This window comes from Microcebus murinus, chromosome 23 (genome assembly GCF_040939455.1).
Source record: "Microcebus murinus isolate Inina chromosome 23, M.murinus_Inina_mat1.0, whole genome shotgun sequence".
NCBI lineage: Eukaryota > Metazoa > Chordata > Mammalia > Primates > Cheirogaleidae > Microcebus > Microcebus murinus.
In genome coordinates this window covers 21,503,876-21,530,056 of record NC_134126.1, presented here as the reverse complement: position 1 = coordinate 21,530,056, position 26,181 = coordinate 21,503,876, and the positions used below count along the sequence as shown (strand labels likewise).

The 26,181-nt window shown below is 41.6% G+C and overlaps 1 protein-coding gene across 1 annotated transcript in view; it reads right to left on the bottom strand.

Moving 5' to 3' along the window:
- PTPN14 (protein tyrosine phosphatase non-receptor type 14) overlaps positions 1-26,181 on the bottom strand; it is a 173,638-nt gene that overhangs the window by 85,838 nt on the left and 61,619 nt on the right. The window contains exons 2-3 of the mRNA XM_020284420.2: positions 21,267-21,594; positions 8,718-8,887 (exon numbers count right to left, since the gene is read on the bottom strand). Coding sequence (XP_020140009.2) covers positions 8,718-8,887; positions 21,267-21,440 — 344 coding nt within the window. The 5' untranslated portion in view covers positions 21,441-21,594. The remainder of the gene's footprint in view (positions 1-8,717; positions 8,888-21,266; positions 21,595-26,181) is intronic.

The window sequence follows — 26,181 nt, the reverse complement described above, 5'->3', positions numbered from 1 at the left end:
TCAAAACGGCTCAACAGAAGCATTATTTTTGTTTGCTTTTAAGATGTTCCAAACACGAGCCTCAAATACTAATAAACACATGTTAACTATATGTGATAAAACCTGTGATAATAAAATTATCACTTTAAAGACAAGGTTTTTTTCTTTGAGGAATATCATACAGATTGAATATCCCTCATCCAAAATGCCAGGAACCAGAGTGTTTTGGATTTTGGAATATTTACATTATATACTTAGCCTGTAGGGCGTCCGTCATCCACAAATCAGAACTCCAAAATGCTCCAACGAGCATTTTTTTTAAGTGTCACAACAGTGCTCCAAAAGGTTTGGATTTGGGAACATTTCAGATTTTGAATTTTTGAATTAAGGATGTTCAACCTGTACTTATTTTCCGCAAACTGTGCTTTACTAATGGTTAAATCATACATATAACCATATCTTGCTTTATAAAGAGTCCTAGTTAAATGTTTCAAATGCATTAAAGAACACTAACATTACATGAAGACTCCTTTTGAAATATGAATGATGCCTCTGATTTATTTCCTTTAGAAATTCTGATTTTCCTCTTCATTATAGGATACTTACGATGAATAATAAATCATGCCAAGTGATATTACTCAAGAACACTGATTTATTAACTTGCTTTTTGTTCCCAAAAGGGAATGAATATCAGAGAAACACCTAGATTATGTTTAAAGTTAGGTTAACATCATTTTGTAGTGGCAGTGAGGTGCCTCAATAGCTATACCTGCATATCTTGCAAACACTACTTTTTTCTTAAGAGTGGGGGGAAAAAAACCAAGAAGCAACTCCACACATTTGGAAAACTTATATGATGAAACAGGCACCTACAGTATACTCTGGATTTAATTAAGAAAAGTATAAACTTTCTTAAGACAGAGTCATCTTTTTCAGAGGAAATCTTAATTAAGAATCAAGACAAGCAAATCAATTAGCTTCCCTAAAAGAAACTAAACTGGCTTTCCACCATCCCCTAATCTCTGCGAGGATTTCCCAGTGACTCAGGTCCAGGAGCAGAAATGGTTACCAGGGTTACACTTCTGTTTTCATATTTGCATAGATGGTACAAATTTCATTTTTGTTCCCCAGAGGAATTTTTAAATTTACTTTTTCTCTCCGATCACACCCGTAACAGCAGACTCAGATCCACCCATGCCCAAGAGCAAATCACAAGGTAACAACAAAACAAGCAGAGGTGGAAGAACAGAGAGGGACGAATGAGGAAAAGGCAGTGGTCCTGGGCAGGGCAGGCTATTTAATTTGCAGAGTCTAGTGCAAAGAGAAAATGCAGGGTCTGTTGTTCAAAAATTAAGGATTTCAAGATGGCAAAGGCAGTTAACCGAGCGTGGGACCCTTCTGTGCTCGAGGCCCTGCCCAACTGAACAGGTCCCAGACTCGTGAAGCTGGCCCAGGTCCTGGGAGACACTTGCCCTGGGTTTCACCAAAGCAGTGACAAAGCCTTTTCCAGGAAGTAACTAAGGTCAGCAATGTAAGCTTTCAGGACAAATTCAAATAAATCTCCAGTAAATCAAATACATGGAAATGAAATAAAAAGCTGCCTGGAGACAGAGCTCTTTGGTGGGTGTGGAGGCTGAAGGAGTTGAGACCTGTTCATTATTAAACTCCTACTGACTACCAAAATGGCAAGGAACGGGTACTTAATAAAGGTTGAAATGCAAAACAATGCATATGACAACATTTTAATCAACGAATCTCCTTTTGGGAAAGCAATTCTTCCCTCCAAGGCTGCTCTGTTTGTCAGAGACAAATATCTTCCTCTCTCATCTCATCGCACATTATAATAACCGCACAGAATATTTGAAGTTCGATTCCAGTATCGACTGCATCTTAAAATATCTAAAATATCTGGTAGAAACAACTCCATTGTGAATAATCAACAGAAAGAGAACAAGTTCCCATTCACCAGCTCGAGCTGGCCAGGAGAAGGATTTGCCATTCTCAGCAAATTGTATTATCCACACGGAATTCATGCTGAATCTTAAATCTGACTTGAAGGGAGTCCCTATTTCCCAGCCCAGGGGTAAACTTTAAATATCCATTAAAATGACATTTCCAAATAATAAAAGAACTGAAAGAACCGGAGGAACAAAATAAAGGGTGTTGTAAAAGGAAGTGGAAATATTACCATAATTAGAGCTTTTAAAAGAGACACTTTAAACACTGGTTGAACACTAACTTGCTTACAATAGCACACAGGCAGACTGTAAGAGTCTAAACAGCATTGGTATTTACAAGAAAGAAAAGGTGAAGAAAGCTTCTTGTAAGGTCATTGGAACTACTTCCGGAAACCTAGTTTAAAAAACATACACCCACAAACAAAAGACCATTTTCACCCTTACAGGGATATAGATCTTCACCCACCTAATCCGCTTAGCCATCAATATACCATGGACCCAAAAGTGTAACTAGAAAAAGAGGACCCCCATATCACAGTCTCAAAATGTAATAACCTAACTCACTTGTCATTCATCATCACACAAAAAAATGTACTTACCCTCTTTCTGGTACCTAAACAGCACAGCGTTAAACGTGGGCATTTATTCTCAGTTGGCTGAAAGACTTGCCCAGTTAGTTTTTCCTAGGCAGGAACTACCTTTAACACTGAAGAATGCCCATACAAGCCCATACAAAGATGAAGTATTTTAAAAATCCTTGGTCATAATTGCTAGGCAGTTTTACCCAGCTAACTAGAATACAGTCTCATAACCTAGCACTTTGGAGGATTTAGGAGGTGTGCAGGCACAGTGATCCTAAAAGTAGGGAAGCCCCACGGTGGCTGAGAAACTCAGAAAACACAGAAGCAGCACCCTCTAGACCAGGCATCCTCAAACTACGGCCACATGCGGGCCGCCTAGCACATTTATCCAGCCCTCCGGGTGTTTTTGCCACCGCTGCCTGTCCTGCTTAGCAGCCGACTCGTCCCGGGCCCGCAGTGCGCACTCTCCAACGGTCTGAGGGACAGTGAACTGGCCCCTTGTTTAAAAAGTTTGAGGACCCCTGCTCTCGACAGAGGGTACCTGGAACATGTCCCATGGAGCTGGAGTCTCCTCCAGATGGACAACAGCGGACTGAGACTGCCATTGGCAAGTGGCACGATGACACTGGCTACCTATGTTAATCCCGCAGCGTGTTCACCATTAACAGGGTGGATGGCCCCACCTGAAAAGGCAAGCTAAAAAGAAGTCCTGGGAAGGGAGGAGATGCTATCTGACCTCATCAGGACAATCAGAAGCCGCTTTGCACTATGCAAACATACCACTGGACGGCGAGTAATGCAAAGACAAACACGTTTTGGTAAAAAGAAGAAGGACCCAGAATTTAAAATATTAGAAACCATGAGTATACTCGGCAACTTCAAGTTTGAGACCTTAATTCACTCTTCAAAAATGACTTTTCCTTTTAAAAGTTTTCTCCTTAATATTGAAAAATCAAAGAGGGACTCCCTTGCCCAAGGAAGACTTGGAAAAACCCCAGACCTAAACTAAAAGCAGTGATCTTGGCCGGCAGTTGCCTGGCTTCCCCTGGCTATTATTAAGTATCCTTCTGTTTGACTAAGAATTTCTCCACCTCTCACAAACCATCTTTTTTTTCTTTCAGTGTCCAGAAAAATCTGAAAACCATGTGTTTATAATGAGCCTGTTGCTATGCAAATCATTAAAACACATTACAAAAATCTTTCCTTTGAGTCAGGAGAACATAACGGGGGAAGTTGAACTGCCAGCAAAAGTCCCTCTGCTGAACAGAAAAGTGGGCAAAAAGGAATATGAGAAGCAAAGCAAAAATGGAAAAAATTATGGTGGTCCCATCCCTTGAGTCATTTTAGCCAACAGGGGAAAACAAACATTTTTAAAGCCCCGAGGTAATATATCTTACAGTTTGGAGTGGGGTTAACAAATTTAGTGGTTCTTAATCTCTTTAATTCCTATGGTTTCATGACTCACTCCCATCTGTCTACTAGTGAGTCCTTCTTTTCACCAGTTTTTTCACACTTCTGTAATAACATCAAGGGATTTCTTTTTTTCTCCCCTTTTTATTTGTACTTCTGTGTGTACTCTCCTTTTAATATCTTTTGTCTTTTCATCCAATCTTCACCTCAAGGTAGGGCCTGAATTGTCCATTTCTTCTCCAACACGATCATGGTATCTTTCCCTGACTTAAGAAGAGACCTGCTTCCTCCTAAAGTCACATCTAGCGGATGAGACACATGTCAAATTAATGTCAAAAAAGCATTGCTTTCCAACGTTCTAATTCAAATCAATTTGGACTTGATAATTTTAATGAAGGTATTCGCTTTATTAAACAGTTTGCAATCAATATCATTCTCAAATTTTTGTTGTGTTGTTCTGGATATACTATTAACCTACAAGTTTCCAAGGATGGGATTGTCTGGGGACACGAAATGAAATAAATACCTTTTAAATATATCTTCCTCTTACCCCTATGTGTTCCTATATATATGTGTGCGTGTGTATGCATGTGTGTGTATATGTGTCCCTATATATATGAGTGTGTACATGTGTGTGTATGTAAAGTCATATGAGTTTACATACACACACCCCAAAAACCCAGGGTATTAATCTAGACTAATGCTTTAGAACCTGTTTCACTCTCAAGCAGAAGTAGCCAAACCATTGCAAACATGTGTTGGGTGAAAACAAGTTTGGTTGGCTACAGACAAAGGCTTATTTTTTAAGCACAGATGGTTGAATGGTTGCCTCCTCCAACCGGTTGCCTGCAAATGAAAGACAGATTTCTGTTTCTAATCTATGCAAATATCTTCCTCTGCAGGGCATCACAAAGACTAACTGTTTTGTGTCCCATCCTGCAGATCCCAGGTGCTCGCAGAGATGCCAAAGCCCATCTCCACCTGAGATGCCTGGTAACTCAGATACCAGTCTGATGACTGGAGAGTTAGTCATTAACCCGCTCCTAATGAACACTGTTGGGGCCTTCTGTGAAACATTCCTCTGGAATCCTGCCCCACCGCCACTGCTTCCCCTCTTGGCTGCTCTGCCTGGAAGGCAGTTTCAATACACAGTATGGACTTCAGATGCTTCTAAAACCTCCCAAGAAGGCCCAGATTCCCAAAGGCTCCTAACGACTGTTAGTAGCATTCTTCGCCTTGTGTTCGGTTCATCTATTCATGTCTGACACCAAACTCATAAAACTTGATCATTAAAAAAATATTATTCTGTGCAAACCACATCTCCTTTCTACTCCAGGCCCTACACCTACACCCCATGGTGTGTCTCGATGAATCACACCTGGGTCGTTGTTGGTGGCCCTCGACCTTCCCAAGTACGCGTAATTCCCCTTTTCATTTCCTTCTATCAACTTTCCTTTCTATACTTACAACACTTCTTTCTCTAATTTCTCCATCTCCCCAGCTTAAGTCTTTCACTTGATCTGACACCCCTTGGCACATTCCAGCTTGAGGGCCCCTTGGGGGCAACAAAAATTTCCGTGACACCGAAGCACATACCCAACTTCTCAACGCTAATCCAGCTCCCAACTTTCAACAGCCTTTGCCATGAAGAGCAGGTTATACCTGAAATCTGCATAGTTTAGTTCCAATGTTTAAGTCTAAAAACGTCTTTTCAAAGTTTTAAAATTTTTTCTTTGTTAGTGTTTCTGACCAAATTGACAGTGACAGGGTTTGCTTCAAAATCCTGTGTTGGAAAACACTTCTCTTCCTCCTTATTAACCTTTATCTTAAATGAACCAGGCTAACTGAGCAAAAAGAAATTCTTTAAAAAAAGGAAATTAGTCCTTCCTGGTCCCCACGCTTAATCACCACCACCACTAAAACATCTCACACTCTATGCCTCGGAGATTTAAAGACCTGTTGTTTCAATTTATGAATGCAAATATTGATAGTCAAATAATGCAGCTTGAAGTTTACTTACCTAGAAAAATCTAAAAACTGGAAAGAGTTTTAGAGGTTAACTATTTCATGGATTCCCTAGTTTGGATAAATATCAGAACAACCACCAGAGTAGTACTGTTTATTTTAAATACATCCTCTTGATCCACAGCCCTAGACACTACAATTCAGACTTCTGGTATGGTTCTAGTGTCCATATTTATAATAGATGCTCTTGTAAGTATGACACGGCAGCCCCTGGTCTGTTTGAGAACCAATGATCTGTTCCAACACCCTACACAATATGGCGGCCTCCTCTACGGCGCACCCCCAGGCTACCTGGCCTACGTGACAACATTTAGAGACCCGCGCTCTCACCCTTTTATGTCTTGTTGTTCCATTTTCTATATGGCTTTTAGTTACACGGAGACTGTGCTCCTATGTTGAGCCAAAATCTTTCAACTCCTTGAAACTTCACGTACTGGAGGCTCTAACTTTGTGCTCCAGAGCTAACACAGAATTCCTCCTCCTACGAAAGTCCTCAAATATCTAAAGGCAGCTATTGTGCCCCTAACAAGACTCCATTTTTCCAAGCTTAAACAACCCTTCTCCTTTGACTTCATACAGCACAGTTTCCGAGTTCCTCTCCATTCCAACTACTCTCCCACAATAACAGGCTTTACGGAGTTAAGTCAGTTTAATTCATGAATGCAAATATTGGAGTTAAGTCTAAGAGGTAACAACACTTCATTTTTCTTACGGACTCGACTTTTCTCAATATGCACTAATTTCCAGTCCGTGCTTCACCCTCGCCACTCATCTCGCATTTAATGGTCCGAGAGCCAAGAATCAGCAAGTACTTATTAACCCAATGCTGTCTTCCTAACACTGCGTCAGGTACCCAAGGAGGATTTAAAAGCCAGCGGAAATTGTCCCATTCTGAGGAGTTAATAATTTCTTACACAGGAAGGACTCGGATAACTGAAATAACTTGAAAACAGTGCACGACAGAATGCAAAAGAGCCCTTTATGTGAGTATGGCATGAAAGAACAAACACCAGGTTTTCAGGGTCAGGCTGTGAGCCAACTCGTGGCCTCTGCCTGCAGACGCACTATCTATGTAACAGCAGCTTTTAATTTAAAAAATATATATTTATTTATCACCATAAAGTGTATGACAAAATTTCAAGAAGTGTATCCTTATTTCGGAAATCTAAAATCTAGAAAACACACAAGTGAGAATCAAGTCGAATACTGTTCCTCCTTCAAGCATGCCGGTGGCATTGCTTCCCAAGCACCCTGAATGCCAAGATCTGAGTAGAAGGTGAAGAGCAGAGACGGCTGATGTGATTCCCTTTCCTACCGCAAAGATCCATTGGATGAGGAGAGACTCCCCAGGGATTTTAATGGAGAAACTCTGATCGATAAGTGAACTATACTGACACCAACAAAAATTGACTTGTTTCATTTGCTGAATCCATACTTTATGAACCGATACAAATCCCTCACTTACAGAGGTGGGGGGAAAACATCACCTAAAGGATGACAGGTGATTTCTCTGAGTTAACCCTTTGCACTCGGATGTCGAGTGTGACTCGACACGGTTAGCAAAAATTATAGAGATTAAAATTACTCTTTGAATGTATCGATAATTTGAAATATAAAAAAAAAATCCAAATAAATAAGTTTGTATGAAAAGAAACTCCAGTTTTTTATTCTACTGCTGCGCTTTGTAAAATCTGGGGTATTTAAAAAATTAAATCCTGAATAGAATAAAGGAATGGAGAAAAAAAGCAAGCGAGTGCAAAGGGTTAAAAGCAGCCTATGAGCAACTGGGTAGGACCAATGCCCAGGTGTCTCTCTACTGCTGCCTCCTCCTCTCCTCTTATGTGACAAAGGACAATCAAAACTCTTGCTCTCTCAACACTGTCCTCCTTAATTTTACTTCCAACTTGAGTTACCTTTCCAATTCTCAAATATAAAGTTTGATGGTACTTTGTGTTTGGGGATATTTTGAGGAAAAGAGTAGACAAAACAGTATAGGTGAATAATTTTTTTTTTATTAAATTCTAGCATACCTAATTTAACCTACAGTCTCCAACTAATATTTCTCTGCCACCAGACACGAAATGCTGCCTGGTTCAGGATCACTGCTGCCTTACCAGCTTGACAGGGGACTGCTGGGGTTATAGCTACATGGATTCAACCAAAACGCTAGAACTGCAGAGCAGGCCGGGCGCGGCGGCTCACGCCTGTAATCCTAGCACTCTGGGAGGCCGAGGCAGGCAGATCGCTCGAGGTCAGGAGTTCGAAACCAGCCTGAGCGAGACCCCGTCTCTACTAAAAATAGAAAGAAATTAACTGACCAACTAAAAATATATGTACAAAAAATTAGCCGGGCATGGTGGCGCATGCCTGTAGTCCCAGCTACTCGGGAAGCTGAGGCAGCAGGATTGCTTGAGCCCAGGAGTTGGAGGCTGCTGTGAGCTAGGCTGACGCCATGGCACTCACTCTAGCTTGGGCAACAAAGTGAGGCTCTGTCTTATAAATAAATAAAGTGAGGCTCTGTCTTATAAATAAATAAATAAATAAAAAAATAAAATAAAATAAAATAAAATAAAATAAAATAAAATAAAATAAAATAAAATAAAGCCACAAAGCAAACAGTAAATAATCCGCAACTGTCGCCCCCCCCCCAAGTACACATACCCCCACCCACACACACCCTACATCAAGTAGCTCATCTACTTCACTGGAAGCTCCACAGTTGGTCCACACCCTTATACGGAACACAGGAGGAAAATGCACCTACCTTGTGGCCTCCTGCTGAAGCCATGACACATTTGGCACATAGAACATGACTCCGAAGAAGAGCAGAGGCTCATTAGCGAATTTGTCCAGATGTTTCTTCAGGGGTTTCTCCAGCTCCACCCATCGTGCTTGCTGGCTCTTGCTGAGAAACCAAAGGCCAAAGTAGTGCGTCTAGATAAAAGGGTAAATAAAATAGCATCAGTTGCTGCTTCCCACAAGCACCCCAAGACCACACAGGCAGCAAGACTCCAGCACCTTGTGTCACCTCCGCTTCCCCAGCCCATCCACAAGGCTCCAGCTTTTACATTCTGACTTTGGGACAAATTAAAAGAAACCCCATCCACACAATACCGTAACCTACGTTGAGTATCTAGACGCAGTATTCATACCCACCCACTTGCTGCTGTTTGTGTCTGTGAGCACCCGTGCACCTATGTTAGGTAAGGGGAGTCATGCAGGGTGGGGGGACTGGGCTGACTTTCTGAGATCTGAAGCCTGACTCGCCCGCGTGCCTTCCACAAGCCTCAGGATCTCACGTGGAGCACGCTGGCAAAAGTCAACACAGTTCTCGCACCTGCAGCAGAGTAACTTATTACTCAACACCTAAGACAGAACTTTCTGCCAGCTAAAAGCTTCCGCATTGCAGAATATTTTCACACAGTACTGTATTTTCACACAGTACCAGATTGCAACCGAAGATTTTTTTTTTCCCCTCACTCTTTGTCAGCGGTAGTGAAGTATTACACTTTAAACAGCATCGCTCTCTACCATTTTATTATACATGAACTGCAGCAAATCTCTCCCCCATCTAGCTTTGAGAGGGGAAGGAGCTCCCCTTCGCAGCTGCCACAGGAGCCCCTGGTGGCTGTTCTTGGCAGATTATGGTGGGATTTGATAGATGAAAGTAAGATTTTTCACCCTTAGACTTGAAGCCGCAACCAGTTTAGTTTTGAACAACATGCTAAATGATTAAAACAGGTACTTTTATGCACCCAATCCTGTCTTTATATTAATTCATGCTAGGATTGCAGGATTAGCACAACAATCACCAAAAAAAAAAAAAAAAAAATAGATGGCTGCTTTTGAAGCTTCTTTTATATTTCAATTACAGCCTAGAATGGTTTACAGCACACCTGGAAATCTGCCTTCAAAAGAAGGTTTTTGTTGCAATGTTTGATTTCCAAAGGCAATCTTACACTGACGTTCCCGCTCCAGCTGGCTACCCCTTCGACATCACCCCAGATCAATCCCTACCAAACCCAACCAAAGTCTCCAGTGAAGCAGTGGCTCTGACTTTACTAGAATACCAGACGTGTCCTTGCCTACATAAAGCTGCAGACCCAGATGCTTTAAAGCAGGCGTCCTCAAACTGCGGCCCTCGGGCCACATGCGGCCCGCTGAGGACATTTATCCGGCCTGCCGGGTGTTTTTGCCGCCGCTGCCTGTCCTGCTTAGCAGCCGACTCGTCCCGGGCCCACAGTGCGCATGTGTGGAATGTGCGCCGCCCTCTCCAACGGTCTGAGGGACAGTGGACTGGCCCCCTGTTTAAAAAGTTCGAGGACCCCTGCTTTAAAGGATATTTTAAATGGATTTACTTTCAGATGGGAGGAATTATTTCATCAGCTTTCCTCCACGATGTTCCAAAGGGCAAGTTCCCATCAGCAATCTATGCATTTCTTGAGCAACAAAAAGGCCAACAACCAAAGCCAAGGTTATACCAAACAACTTAGATGAACTTGCTTGAGCGAATCCTGACCCTGTTGCTCATTTCCTAGCCTTGGCAGTGCACTAGCTGTGCTGACTGTGATGGCGCAGAAGAAATGAAATGCGGATGAACAGAAAGAAAACAGCCTTCAAAGTCAGTTCATCTCCCAAGCCTCCCAGAGTTACCAAGTTACCAAGCCTCCCAGACTTGCAGAGATTTCTCAACTGCAAAATGGGGAGGATGATTGCAACTAGTAAATGCAAAGCAGGCAAGCCTCGTGAAGCTTTTTCATCAGGGCTACTGGCATCCCTATCAACACCCTCGAACTAGACAACAGAGGTTATCTGGAAGTAAATGAGAAGAAGCAGGCAAAAGTAGAAGCTGGGGTATCTATCTATTAAGTAACAAATATTTTAAAAGTATAAGAAAAAAATAATCACAAAGCTGTGCTTTCCCTAAGATTTTCTTGAGAGTCTCACTATAGGTATTCAGGGACACTGAACATCACTCTCATGCTGTCCTTGGGGATCTATGACAGAGGCTTAAGCTAACGCTAAAATGAGGTGATCTGGGTACTCCATTCAACGAACTTGTCAGAAAAGGGTCCAAGGCGGTTCTGCATTACACTGATTTCCTTTATGGAGCTCAGTGCCGTATAAGGGTAGCCACTGTATTTTGGATGACTAGGAGTGAGTTTGCATACAATAAATTAGGGAATATATGTAAACTGTAATTTGTTATATTATTATTGTACTTGGAAAAGAGCCATTTTATAAGCATGAGTTGGGGGGGTTAAGCTTCATGATAGCTTAACAGGCTAACCATGATTTACTTTTTTTTTTTTTGAGACAGAGTCTCACTTTGTTGCTCAGGCTAGAGTGAGTGCCATGGAGTCAGCCTAGCTCACAGCAACCTCAAACTCCTGGGCTTAAGTGATCCTTCTGCCTCAGCCTCCCGAGTCGCTGGGACTACAGGCATGCGCCACCATGCCCGGCTAAATTTTTCTATATATATTAGTTGGCCAATTAATTTCTCTCTATTTATAGTGGAGACAGGGTCTCGCTCTTGCTCAGGCTGGTTTCGAACTCCTGACCTCAAGCAATCCGCCCGCCTTGGCCTACCAGAGTGCTGGGATTACAGGCGTGAGCCACCATGCCTGGCCCATGATTTACTTTTGACATTTGGGAGTTACTTTCGTGGTACATACTTCATTCAAAGTAGTAGCATTCAAATTACACAGAGTTCACAGTAATTGCATAAACATTCTACTATCGATTTTCAAAAAAAATTAAAATTCTTATTGCTCCTGTGCCTTGAAGGCTAATAGTCGAAATTTCCTTTTCTCATTCTCATCCATCCAGATCATTAAGCCAGGCCAGAACTCCTCCCCAGAAAACACCCAGAGGAAAAACATAAAATACACATACATGCAAATGCACGCACATGCACACAGACACTCCTGCACACACGTGCATATGCTGAAAAGAAAGCCGATGAGGTACAAGAGAAATAGTATTCAGTTAATAATCTTGACCCATACTTAAACTGATATGGCTCTAAATAACAAAGTAAATTGCTTCTAATAGAGAAACCTAATCCATGGCATAAGTTTTTTTTTGTTGCTATGATACTGCATCTTCCACAGGACACAGAATATTTCAGAGTGACTCACCATGCCACGATCCAGTGAAAAATTACACAGCTACTCAAGAAAAGGGGCTTCCCCGTGCAGGTGGAATTGGCAGGGGCAGATAATCTGGAGGACATAGTTTCAACCTACTCATGGCCACAATGTCCTAAGTTTAGAAGAAGTTCTGAATTCAGTTACCTAGCAGGAAGGAAAGTCCATTTACGAGATCCCCTTGCCCACACTGTGTTTTGAAGCTACACCCAAAGTAACCTCCATTGGCACCCTACTTGTCTCATTGTTCCTCTAGCTGTATCCCTACTCTGGAGGAGAAAGACCCTGCGCCTCAAAGTTCCTACCCTGCTCTCTTCAAGTTTACAACACAGCACAAGTTTATCCTGTCATGTCTGCACAGTGCCTCACAGGAAACGGAATCTGAGCCTAAGTGCTCATTGCAACTAACATGTGCACCAATCAACTTCCTGTGTATTGTCCAAGGGACTGTTAATCCCATCAAGCCCAGCTGAGACCACACCAGGCTGGTTCATAATTAACTTGCCAGTTGAAACTAGCTCAATTTCGGAAGCTGAGCTTCATTGCTAAACACTGCCACGTGGTTGAGGAAAATGGGGGGTGCCTGATTCCAAATAGAAACCACCTTCTCCATGACCAAGACAGGAGGAACTCATCGTAGTACCTGAATAAATGCCTGAAACATTTGTTTTGTTTATGTCTCAGGCTCCAAATGCAAGCCAGGCCCATTTAATCCTCATGATACTTCTGGGCAAGGTATAAATTCCATTTTATTTCTCTAGTTTTATTAAGAAAACGAGAGCCGACAACAGCTCTGTTGCCATGAGTTTTGCAATGAGTATATTGCAATGATGAGAATAGAAGACACAAGAACCAGCTCCCAGGGACAGAAACCACATCTCTGAACTAACTTCGAAAAATGCACGACGATGAAACAAAGTAGGGAAAGCCACATTGAAATGTCATCTTTATGTGAGTAGTTTCCCCATTTATTTGGTTCAACAGGGGAAGCATAAATTTATGCATGTACTCAAAAATCGCTAGTTTCATCAGTGGCAGATTGGTGTGTGGATACTGTAGTGTCAAAGTGTTCATCTTTTTTTTTTTTTTTTTGGTTTTTTGTTTTGTTTTGTTTTTCTGAGACAGAGTCTCACTTTGTTGCCCAGGCTAGAGTGAGTGCCGTGGCGTCAGCCTAGCTCACAGCAATCTCAATCTCTTGGGCTCAAGCAATCCTACTGCCTCAGCCTCTCAAGTAGCTGGGACTACAGGCATGGGCCACCATGCCCGGCTAATTTTTTCTCTATATATTAGTTGGCCAATTAATTTCTTTCTATTTATAGTAGAGACAGGGTCTCGCTCTTGCTCAGGTTGGTTTCGAACTCCTGACCTTGAGAAATCCACCCGCCTCGGCCTCCCAGAGTGCTAGGATTACAGGCGTGAGCCACCGTGCCCGGCCCAAAGTATTCATCTCTTGAGATAATGAAAAGATTCTAGGGAATGATGGTCCTGAAAAATAGTTTCAGGGGCAGGAGGGTATGGGAAATCTATGTACCTTCTGCTCAATCTTGCTGTGAACTTAAAACTGCTCTAAAGAAATAAAGTCTACTGAAAAAAATAGTGTGGGATGTTTTTCATTTGTTCATTTGTTAACTCCCACATTAGCTATTAGCAGGAAAAGATTTTTTTTTTGAGGGTTTTTTCCACTTTTGTGACCAATGGCATAGCTTTAATGCTATTTATAAGGGTTGTACACACAGTTTTGGCAATTATAAGGGATTAAACCCATGATCTTATCTCCAGCATTTTGAAGAGTTAATCACCTGGAAGCAAAAGTTTAAAATATCTTGCATTAAGTTGTAATGGGTTGCCTGTCTTACCCAGTATCTCAGTTGTAAATTAAGAAATAGTTGGTATGCCTCCACATAAAATATGAGTTACATACAAGCATGAAAATTTCACCAAGGCATGGAAAATACTTCAAAAGAGGACTAGAAGCAGACTCTGAAACTGCACTGCATGCAATTACATTCCAATGGCTTTGGAAAATAAACCACTGTACCTCAGTCGGATAACTATAAAAAACAACTTGTGTGTAATCAACCTCTACTCTGGGTAGGTCTGAGATTTCTATAACTGACACATCTATAATTAACAACTGCACCATCTTAATTTTCCTGGCCAATCTCTTCATAAAAGTACAGGAAAAGAAAGTGCAGAGTAACAGATCTAAGAAGCAAACCTCATAGCCAAGAAAAACCATTCTTCTGAGACTGTACAGCACACTTAGAAAATACAGAAAGATGAAGATCTACAAGACAAGACTGGGGAACATTTTACCCACAATCTCTAGACCTAGAAAATGGAAGCACAAATGCCAATACTTTCTAGGATTGAAATTAAGCTAATAAGATTTCACCTTATAATTTTTACAAAGACAAACAGCAATACAAAATTCAAAGAATGGAAATCTTCCCCCCAGCTGTCTACTTTTAGTAGATTCTTAATTGGTGTTGATTATTTCAATCCTCTGCAAATAATACATACACATAGATATGACTTAAGCAAGCTCTAAAATACAGCAGAATTCTACTATTACCTGGCAGGGCCAGGGAATGAGGTGTTCCATTTAGTGGAGAACCCCCAAAATCACACATAAGTTACTAACTGCCGAAAGATGAGCATAAAATTAAACCACAGAAATATCTTTAATGTTAGTTAACTTTTCTTTTATGATAGGAAATGCATGTGAAGATTCTATATCTTTATAATCTCTAGTCATTGTGAAAATAGCAAAATGTGGAAAATTTCTACTGTAGTGACAGCTTTAGATAAACAGCTCCTTGTAAAGATGAAAGTATAAATTTGCAAAAGACAAAGGAGATTAAGTTAAAGGACAACCAAATGATTATGGGTTTTTTGGTTTTATTTTGTTTTGTTTCCTAGGCTCCTTTAAAAACCAGGGCTCAAAGTCTATCCTTAGGAAAGACCCAAGAGTTATCAAATTTACCATTTTCCAGAACTCTGCATTTCTCAACAGCAGTTCTCTAGCTCAAATAGAGTTTAGCAGTGAAGAGAGTATCCTCAGGTACCTTGTTAAATCATTTATCCCTCCTTCTTTTGTTTTTAATGTTAAAAGCTGAGTCAAGGTTATTCCTAAAAGAAATCATTCTAGCATATTTTTACATTTTATTAGAATGCTTTATATTAACATTATTAACATGGTCCTTCTTGCCTTTCTTAGAACAGCGCTGTTTAATAAAGATATAATGTGAGGCACATATTTTAAATTTTCTACTCTAGCCTGGGCAACAAAGCAAGACTCTGTCTCAAAGAAACAAAAAAATAAATAAAAATAAATTTTCTAGTAGCTACATTTAAAAAGAACCAAAAGGTAAAATTACTTTTCATAAATTTTATTTAAAATGTTACATTCAAAATATCATTTCAACCTGTAATCAATATAAAAATAAAATTAATGCGATACTTTTTTTTTCATACAGTCTTCGAAATCTGATGTGTGTTTTACACTTACCACACATTTCAGTTGAAATGAGCCACATTTCATGTGCTCAACAGCGACATGTGCCTACCATATTGGACAGTACAATCTTAATAATAACTGTTTAAGGAATCGAAAGACTTTATTATTTTGGCTCAATATAAGTTCAGCGTTTCTAATAATTAAAGCCATCTAAAAATGGAATAAGCAGACTTATAAAAAGGTGGTAGCCCAGTCTCTAGAAGTGTCATGGCGGAGGCTGGAGAGTCTGAGTGGTACCTTGCGGAGGAGGCGGCCATATTGAGTACTTCCTGTGTGCCAGGCACCGTGGTACTGCGCCAACTTCGCAAAACTCTGAATCCTCCCAACAACTCGTAGAGATGGTGACTGTCACCAACTATCTAAGACTACATAGCTAGTAAGTGGCAGAGCCAGGATTCAAACTCAGGTAGTTTGGTCCCAGCTCACATTCCCAGACACTAAACTCTGCTGCCTCTCCATGAACTAACTTCTTTTTTAAACATGAGAATTAGTCATAAATAGTTTTAGCTATTTGTCTCTTAACAACCTAGGTCAGTGATTTTCAAACTAAGACCGGCCTCTAGATATCCCAACCTCCTCTGTAAATAGAACAGCTCCTGTTATCCGTCCATGTGCCATCTAAGATTTCATTTGGGGAAAAGGATTAAACCCATTGATCCAAAGATAACGATATTATCAGAATTCTGATTTTCTGAGCCTTGTATATCTCTTCAATGTCTTTCTTAATAGAGTTCCCAGCCAGAAACTCATGCCTAATTTTTTCCTGATCTTTAAAACAAATGAAGAAAAAAATTTGTTTCTAAGGAGTTCATTTTATATCCCCTTGCCAGGATTATTACTATATCCACTATATATTACTATATCTCAGTTGCACCTCTCCCTCTCGCCCTGTCCCTGCTCTTTTCTCTGTTGGGTTCTTGTCCTAACATGCAAGGTGATCATGTCACGCTCCTCCTAGGAGTCCTCTGATGCCTTTCTACATCAGAGTAGTGCTATATTCCCCCAAACAATTCAAAAGAGTACTTGCTAGAAGGCTAATTGTGAAACGCTTTGTGAAATGCTTTTTGCCTTCCTTTTACTATACAACTTAGGAGAGTGTTTCCCAAAGCATTTTATACCACCACCTCTGTTCTCCCACTGCACACCCCTGGGAACTAGAACAGTGACATCAAACCTGCCTGAGTTTGAACCACAACTCACAACTGGCCAGCCCAGCTGGCTGCAGGCAAGTCACCTTAAGCCAGGGGTCCTCAAACTTTTTAAACAGGGGGCCAGTTCACTGTCCCTCAGACCGTTGGAGGCCTGGACTATAGTTTTAAAAAAACTATGAACAAATTCCTATGCACACTGCACATATCTTCTTTTGAAGTAAAAAAAACAAACGGGCAAAAACACCCGCATGTGGCCCGTGGGCCGTAGTTTGAGGACGCCTGCCTTAAGCTGTGGTCTCCCCATCTGTAAAACGGGGACAACAAAAGTAGCCACATCACAGACTTGTTATGAGAATTAAATGACTTGATATATGGAAACTGTTCAGCACAGTATATGGTACATTAAAAGGCAGCGATTATTATAATTATTAATGTGACCTGGGTTAGGAACACCATCCTACAGGACCCAGTTAACACTCCCTAGCTGGACACACCAAACCGTTCAAAAGCAGACTCCAGCCTTCCTCTCTACAGTCTCCTCCTCTGCCCCCCTTTTATTGCCATGAGCCCTTCCACACACACCAACAGTTCAGTGCACCCTGAACTCTGCCCTTCCCTGAAAATTCCATGTTCTTTCCTGTTTCTGTACCTCGGCATGAGCTGTTCCCTTTGTTTCTTGTTTGTCCTGTTCTCTAAGCTCTAGGGTTGCTGGGAACAGAGACCTATCATATTCAACTTCCCCAGAGCTTGATTATGTTTGCTGACTACATGAACCAGGCCTGGGCTCTACTGAAGGCCAAGTTCAACAGCAGCACATCAGTGCATTTAAAACAGGTCTGGAAGAGCGAGACCCCGTCTCTACTAAAAATAGAAAGAAATCAATTGGCCACCTAAAAATATATAAAAAAAATTAGCCGGGCATGGTGGTGCATGCCTGTAGTCCCAGCTACTCGGGAGGCTGAGGCAGGAGGATCACTTGAGCCTGGGAGTTTGAGGTTGCTGTGAGCTAGGCTGATGCCACTGCACTCTAGCCTGGGCAACAGAGTGAGACTCTGTCTCAAAAAATAAATAAGTAAAATAAAAATAAAACAGGTCTGATTCTCAGACAGTCTACTGTACCATGTATATGTCATTATACATCTGTCCAAAATTATAGATGGTGCAATGCCAAGAGTGCACTCTAATGTAAACTCTGGGCCTTGGGTGACAATAATAACAACAAATGTTACCACTCTATGGAAGGATGTTAACAGTGGGAGAAGCTGTTCATGTAAGGAGAAATGAGGGTGTATGGAAAATCTGTATACCTTTCTCTCAATTTTGCTGTGAAACTAAAATTGCTCTAAAAAAATCAAAGCCTTTAAAGCAAAAATAAACTCTATTCAAAATTGTTCTTATAGGCCGGGCACGGTGGCTCACGCCTGTAATCCTAGCACTTTGGTAGGCCGAGGCGGGCGGATTGCTCAAGGTCAGGAGTTCGAAACCAGCCTGAGCGAGACCCCGTCTCTACCAAAAATAGAAATAAATTAATTGACCAACTAAAAATATATATATACAAAAAAATTAGCCGGGCATGGTGGCGCATGCCTGTAGTCCCAGCTACTCAGGAGGCTGAGGCAGTAGGATCGCTGAGCCCCGGAGATTGAGGTTGCTGTGAGCTAGGCTGACGCCACGGCACTCACTCTAGCCTGGGCAACAAAGTGAGACTCTGTCTCAAAAAAAAAAAAAAAAAAAATTGTTCTTATAAAGGTAAATGGCAAAAATAAATAATTAGTGTAAATCAAAAATTCAATCAAAATTATCTTTTAAAAAAGTCTGCCATATATCCTTTCTAAGATAAAGCTATTATAAAATGTAGGATACACACCACCTTAACTATTTCTAATGGCAAAGCCAAATGCCCAACATAATCTGGTTTCCAAGCCTTGACATGGATGAAACATTTTGCTATGTTTGAGATAGGTTTTCACCTTCTCGTCAAAGTATCATGAACTCTATTTGGAAAATGACCCAACTACAAAGTCGAGGTGTGAGGAGTAGACCATGTGCTCACCCCTTCTACTTTTGCATTTGAGGGGAGGATGCATTTCTCGTTGAGGTGTGTGCGTGCAAAGGAAGAGCAGGGTATTACTCTATTTTACCCATCAATTCAGGAGTATTTCTAGGATTGATTCACAAAAAGGCATATCTTCAATGTTATCTGTCATTTTTATGAAAGCATAAAAATTCAAAAAGAAAGAGATTTCCTCTAACGGGAATACACCCATTTAGGGCAAATAAAGTCAGCATCAAATGCAAACCCCACCTTACCAGTGGAACGTCAATCACACTACAACACACACTTTATAGGAGAATCTGGGTGGCACTGCTTCTTCCTTTGTGACAACGTAGTTATGGGATAATCCCAAGCTGACTTTTGCCCTCTCACTGAGAGAAACAATAGACTGTTGAGAGTAATTGTTAACCATCCGCATTATTAACCAGATACCCCTTGCCTTTCCCCGTGCACACTAGCTCTACCTGGTGATTCGCAGAGGTGCCTTCTCAGCCCCTAAGAATGGTGGCTGCTCTTTCACACCCTTGGCTCCTTGAAAATCCAGCTCCCCATGCTAAAGATGACCTTGCCTTCTTTACCACCTGCTGAACTCATACGTATCCCTCGAGTCCCGATTCAAAAAGTATAAAAGCTTTGTTCATCTTTCACTGAGTCGTTCTCTCCCGCTGGCAAGGCTACCCCGTTCAGTGGGCCAGACTGCACACTGCACAACTCTAAGGAGAGCCACTGCCTTTCAGGCCTGCCCCTGCGTTCTATTTTAGCACAGATCGCATTCAGTCTTAACTGTTTATTTAAAGGCTGGACTCCCCTACTGTTCTGTACGAGTCTTGAAGACAAAATTGTACCTTATTTTATTTTATTTTATTTTATTTTATTTTATTTTATTTTATTTTATTTTAAGACAGAGTCTCACTTGTTGCCCAAGCTAGAGTGAGTGCCGTGGTGTCAGCCTAGCTCACAGCAACCTCCAACTCCTGGGCTCAAGTGATCCTCCTGCCTCAGCCTCCCGAGTAGCTGGGACTACAGGCATGCGCCACCATGCCCGGCTAATTTTTTGTATATATATTAGTTGACCAATTAATTTCTTTCTATTTATAGTAGAGACAGGGGTCTTGCTCTTGCTCAGGCTGGTTTCGAACTCCTGACCTCGAGCAATCCGCCCGCCCTGGCCTCCCAGAGTGCTAGGATTACAGGCATGAGCCACTGCGCCCGGCCAAAATTGTACTTTATTTATCTTCGTAAATAACGCCAATGCTCAAGTCGGGGTTTCTCACAAAAGTCCCTTGTCCTGAATGTCTGTCAGGCTGAAAGCGGCAGGGCTTGCCTGTCATAAACCCCAGCACACTGCCCGGAGAGTCTCTTCTAAAGAGTAATGACACGACTGTCTACACAGTTCACCCCGGGTCTGCCTAAAAGTGGTCTCGCAGACAAAGCAAGGACAACTCGGGCCACGCGCAAGCTCAAAAGGGACGAAACCCCTGTTTTACAAGCTCCCACAAAAAGCCTCGCTGGTCACGCTCACTTTAAATGCTTTTTTCTCCTTGTCTTCTTTTCGAAGAGGAAAATATAGAAACAAACAAACAAAAAAAAGCGGCTGCATCCATCTGCACGTGGGCGTTTTCTCCTTGACACGCAGCCAGAATACCAGCCATCAGCTCCATTGTTTTAAAGAGAGAGAAAGAATGACTTTGGTCGGGAGAGTCTCTCGTTTTCAACTCCCTCCCCCAAAACCTCCCTCCTTCCTGGCTGAAACAAAGGGGGACTGCCACCCTGTGCCAGCTTTAGGTGCTGTCCTTACTTGTCGTGACATCGGCTCAGGTCCCCCATCCTCTGAAGGTTAAGATCACGCCCATGCTAAGAATAACAGGACTCTTACAAGCACGCTGCTTAGGCTGAAAAACACGCAGGTGCGCCAAGAAACAGATGGCCGGTTCCCTATGCACGCATGCATGCATGCATTCATTCATTCATTTAGAGACAGAGTCTCGCTTTGTTGCCCAGGCTAGAGTGAGTGCCGTGGCGTCAGCCTAGCTCACAGCAACCTCAGACTCCTGGGCTCAAGCGATCCTCCTGCCTCAGCCTCCCGAGTAGCTGGGACTGCAGGCGTGAGCAACCATGCCCGGCTAATTTTTTGTATATATATTTTTAGTTGGTCAATTAATTTCTATTTTTAGTAGAGATGGGCTCTTGCTCAGGCTGGTTTCGAACTCCTGACCCCGAGCAATCGTCCTGCCTCGGCCTCCCAGAGTGCTAGGATTACAGACGTGAGCCACCGCGCTCGGCTGGGGTCTCCCTTATACACCCAACACACACACACACACACACACACACACACACACACACACACACACACACACACACACACACACACACACACACACACACACACTGTCTGTCTGTCTGTCTGTCTGTCTGTCTGCCTGCCTGTCTCTCTTACCTCCCGCAACTCCAGCCTCTGGGCCACGGCCTCCAGGCACTCTTGCCCCGTGCTCTCCACCGACAGCGTGCACTCGATCACGTTGCTGTCCAGCAGGCGGATGCGAGTGACGAAGCAGTTCTTGCTCAGGACGTTGTAGCGCCGTGTCCGGCGGAGCTTCAGACCGAAAGGCATGGCTCCGTGGCCCTCAGACGCCGCCCTCCTGTCCTGGCGCACACGCCCCCGAGACGGCCTCAGCAGCTCCGTGACCGGATGTCGCCACTATCACCCGTGCTCCTGCAGGTAGCGAAAAGGGTGTCCATGCCCGCTGTGGCCCTCTGGAAGGTAGCTGCAGGCAGAGAAGAAACGGCACGGTCACCCACTGAAAGGGACACTGTGGACGGCATGGCGCGCACTGCACACGCGTGTGCACACCCCCTCCTGACAGATGAACACCCGCATTCGGTGACCTGCGAGCTCTGTAGCTCCTAAGTGTCCTGGCCACGTTACCTTAGAGGGGTGACATGATAAAAGCCACGTTTCAATGGAAGAAACGAAGGTCCGGAGAGATTATTAAACAACTCACTCGCAGATGCACAGTGTAAATAGCAAATCCAAATTCAAACTAATGTCCATGCAACTTCAGTTCACGTGCTATTTTCACTATAGACAATAGTATCTGTATCGTTTTTCAGTATATACAGTACTATCTGTATTGTATCTGCAATACAGTTTTTCAGTATATACAATACCATCTACTCAAGAAAACGCCAGGAGTAGAATTTGAACACTGGTGAGTTATTTCCTACAATACAGTTTTTCAGTATATACAATACTATCTACTCAAGAAAACACTAGGCGTAGAATTTGAACACTGGTGAGTTATTTTTTTTTTTTAATTTCTAGATACATCATTTCAACCTCATGAACAGTCCTGTGGTGTTGATTTCATTATACCTATTTTGCAGATGAAAAAAAAGTGAGGTTCAACGATTTAAGTGCCTTAATGAACTTAAAACTGGATCTTGCTCCGCCTCACTCTTTGCAACCCTGTTTCTTTACTTTTATAACATTATTTGCTTTTATTGTCATATTTTTTATTTTATAATTTACTTTATTTACTTAGAATGGATGATATGAAATGGTGGGAATACACATTTAATACAGTTAGCTGCTTTCCACTTGTTCAAAAAAAACGGAAATATATGAATTATTCAGTGCACTTAAAATCACAACTTTGTCCTTTTTTTTCAATAAATAGTTAGAAGTGGGGGACTACCTTATCATCCTGGTCCTTTATAAAATGCTTGATGCAAAAGCCATGTCACCCAACTACAGGCAATTTAACTTACTATTAACTGACACCCTGACATTCCACCAAATGAAAATGATGACATGATTGCCATGGAGAACACAAGAATAAAAATAACAAAAGTGGCTTTACCATTCCACCCAGAGCCAGCAATGCTCTTGCTGGGAGGCTCATTAAACTTATCTTTCAAAGCAGCCAGAAATGTCCAGAAAGCTCTGCCGTCTAAAGGTTCTGGTCTCCATTAAGCTCCAAGGACTATGTCCTGATCATGATCGTTTTGCTAACTTGAGTCCCTAACTCGGGCAATCCACCCAGACTTTATGCCCTTCATCCCTCTGCCGGCACAGAATTACCCCTGAGCCCCGTGACACTTGGATATACAAATAGGAGTAACCGTTCCTTGCAGGAATTCTTGAATTAATAAATAAAATGACTTCGATATTTATAAACCACCCCCTGCCAGTACCCGTGCCTCACGGAGGCTGTCAGGGCATAACCCTACAACACAGCAAAACACACTCCCCAGACTCCCACAGCAGGTCTTTGATACCTGCCCCTGGCACATTCCTTAACATGACAGGTATATGTTTTATGACGGCTTAAAATACATGTGCTAGAAACTCTGGCTTGGTAAAATATATTAACATTTCTAAATCACTTCGTGTTGGCACAGGATCGTGTTTACCTCCAAGATAGCCAATCTGATCTCTTGATATGTACACAAAAGATATGAGGGACTCACCCAAAAAGAAGTAGGGGGTGGGGGGAAGCCAACATTCATATACAGAGCGCTTAGGTGTTTACTACTCACAAATTCCTTTCAACTTATTAAAGCACAGGGCAGAAGATGCCAAGAGTCAATTCCTACATTAACCAGAGAGCCTCCAACAGAGAAAAATATTAATATTTGCTCTGTGGGCAGAAGCCACATCTCTAATCCTGGGCCAGGCACTCTACCTTTGGGTGTGTCTTACCATAAACACCTAGGAAAGAATGTGGCTGGCTTGGTACACATTTATCCCAACAAAAACAATCTCTACTGCATATTCTATGGGACACTAGTCACAATGCACAGCTAGTGAAACAAAAAGCAAACTTCACAACCATGTGTATAGATGATCACAGTATTTATAACAAACAAAAACACATAAACAGGGAAGACTAAGTTCAACAAAAGTATTATTTCAGGCAGGGCTACTTGATGATATCAAATAAAACTCTGCATATTTCTAAACTGTTCCAGCATTTTACAACTGCCTTATATTACTTTTGCAAATAAAAATTATTCTAAAGTCCACTCTCCACTGAAAATGGTGTGTCAGGAGCAATGTCTTTATATTCATGGCTAACAGATGATCTGGCAATATATCTCCCAGAAAATACCTAGTCTGAGTTTTAAAAAAACTTTCTAAATCTTCAATTTGCAAGAAACTTGCAAGATACAGAATTAACAAAAAAAGTTATAAGACAACTGGTCTGGTCCTTCTAAAAGTCAACATCATGCATGAAACAAAGAGAAGGAGGCCAACTGGATGGCCCTAGAATAAAAGAGGTACATAGGAATCAGGAAAACAAAATTGTGTATGTGAAACTTGATTAAATCCAGGTTTGAAAAAAAAATAGCTATAAAAGATTTAGTATACAATTAGGGAAATCTGAAAATAGAGAATAGAAATTAGATGATATTGACGTATTTTTGTTAATTTTCTTCGGTTTTTAATAATGGAATTGTGGTTATGTAGGAGAATGGTGTGAGGAGGTGTCAGTGGATATATTAGGGGTAAAAAAAGTCAAGATGACCGTAACTTACTTTCAAAAGGTTAAAAAACAATCTGTACATATGCAAACACATCTACAAACTAGAGAGTCGAAACAAATATGACAAAATGTTAACAGCTATCGAATCTAGGCAGTGGTATACAGATACTCACTGCACTGTTCTATTAGCTTTTCTGCAGACCTAAAAATGTTCATAATCAGAAGTTAAAAAGTGCAAGTACCAATAAACAAGCTCATGCCTATCCTTCGAGGCTCCATCTAAATGGTGCTGCCTCTTTCAATAGACTGCTCTGATTCTTACCATCAGATAATCTTTTCTGTCTGAACTCCCACGGTCATCTGTGCTTATTTTAACATATAAATCTAACTTATATTTAAAATATTAGCATATTTTGACTCTGAACTTCCCCAGAGCTAGAAACACATTTTTTTTAAAATCTCTAACATACACATCATTTACCTACATTAAAAGCTCATGACGTTTACACCCAAAACTTGCATAGCCATAGAGCTATGTTTCTGGAAAGAACTTCGGGCACTCGTTTAAGACATGCCTCACCTTCAGAGGAAGGGCTACGTCTACATTATCCCAGGTAAACAACCTCCTTGACACTAACCTGTAACAACACAGTTAGAGAAGATGATCTCTTAGTCCCTTTCCGTTTTAACATCTTAATAGTCTACGAATTAACCACTACTTTGAAGCTCTAAAAGAAGCCATAAGCAGATGTGTCAAAATTCCACCTTTTAACTATCCACACAGCCAAACAGCTCTGCCTCAAACATAACTCAGCTCCTCCCTGCTGTATTTTTTTCTTTAAACTGAGCCAGAAACATCTAGCCCTGCTGAATTTTATGCCCAATTCCTGTCCTTTGGCCTTAGAGCAGGGATTAAAATATCCCAACATAAAGTGGCCTTATGTGAGATCCACTCCAAGCATCTCCTTTCTGTTAACTGGTCTGGCTCCTGGCACCTTCCCAGCCTCCCGCATGCGGCTCTCTGGGGCCTCATCATAGTCACTGCATCACACGAACGTTATAAACCTAGAACTAAATGCCATATGCTCACAGAAAGGTCACATGTTTGTGACACCTGATTTTCCTGCTAAAAATTGCTTTTCAGAAGAGACAGAATTAGAGAGTCTTCGTTCTATTTACTATAAGATTCTTTTTAATAGAAAAAAAGAGAGACATATAGTAAGTATAGTTACTTATTTTTTAAGAAGAAGCTTTTTTATAATTTTTATTTAAAAATAAAAAGGCAAAGCATGACCCCAATGCAAATTGTGAACTCTGGGTGACAATGATGTGCTCACGTAGGTTCATCAGTTGTAACAAAGGTGCCGCTCTGGTCTGGGATGTTGATAGCAGAGAAGGCTGGGGTGGGGCTGGGGCTGGGGTTAATGTCTATTTAAAAAAATAAAATAAAAAGTCACTTAAAGTATATAATTTTATTTATCTACTCAAGACCATATCTAGTAGACAACATTAAGCTACAATTGTTGCCGAGACCCATTCACAGAAATTAAAGCAACTTTTCAAAAAGATATAGATGGGGAAATAATACTGATTCCTAATTTTTTTTTCCCATTTTTTTCTAATTTCAAATCCTCTTTTTCCTGGGTGCATTTTAGGAAGAAGAGTGTCATGGCATGAAAGAACTAGACTTTCGCCCTTTAGAGACTAGAGGAATTTGGAATATGAAGCACTGGGGGGAAATGACAGGGAAAGTGCCTCAAACTCCCTGAACTCTCTAGGCTCCCTGAACTCTTTCCAGGCTCTTTGTCTCAGTAAAGTGATTTGAAACTGAACGTTAAAGAGGCAAGACTGGGGAAAGAAGGCTGA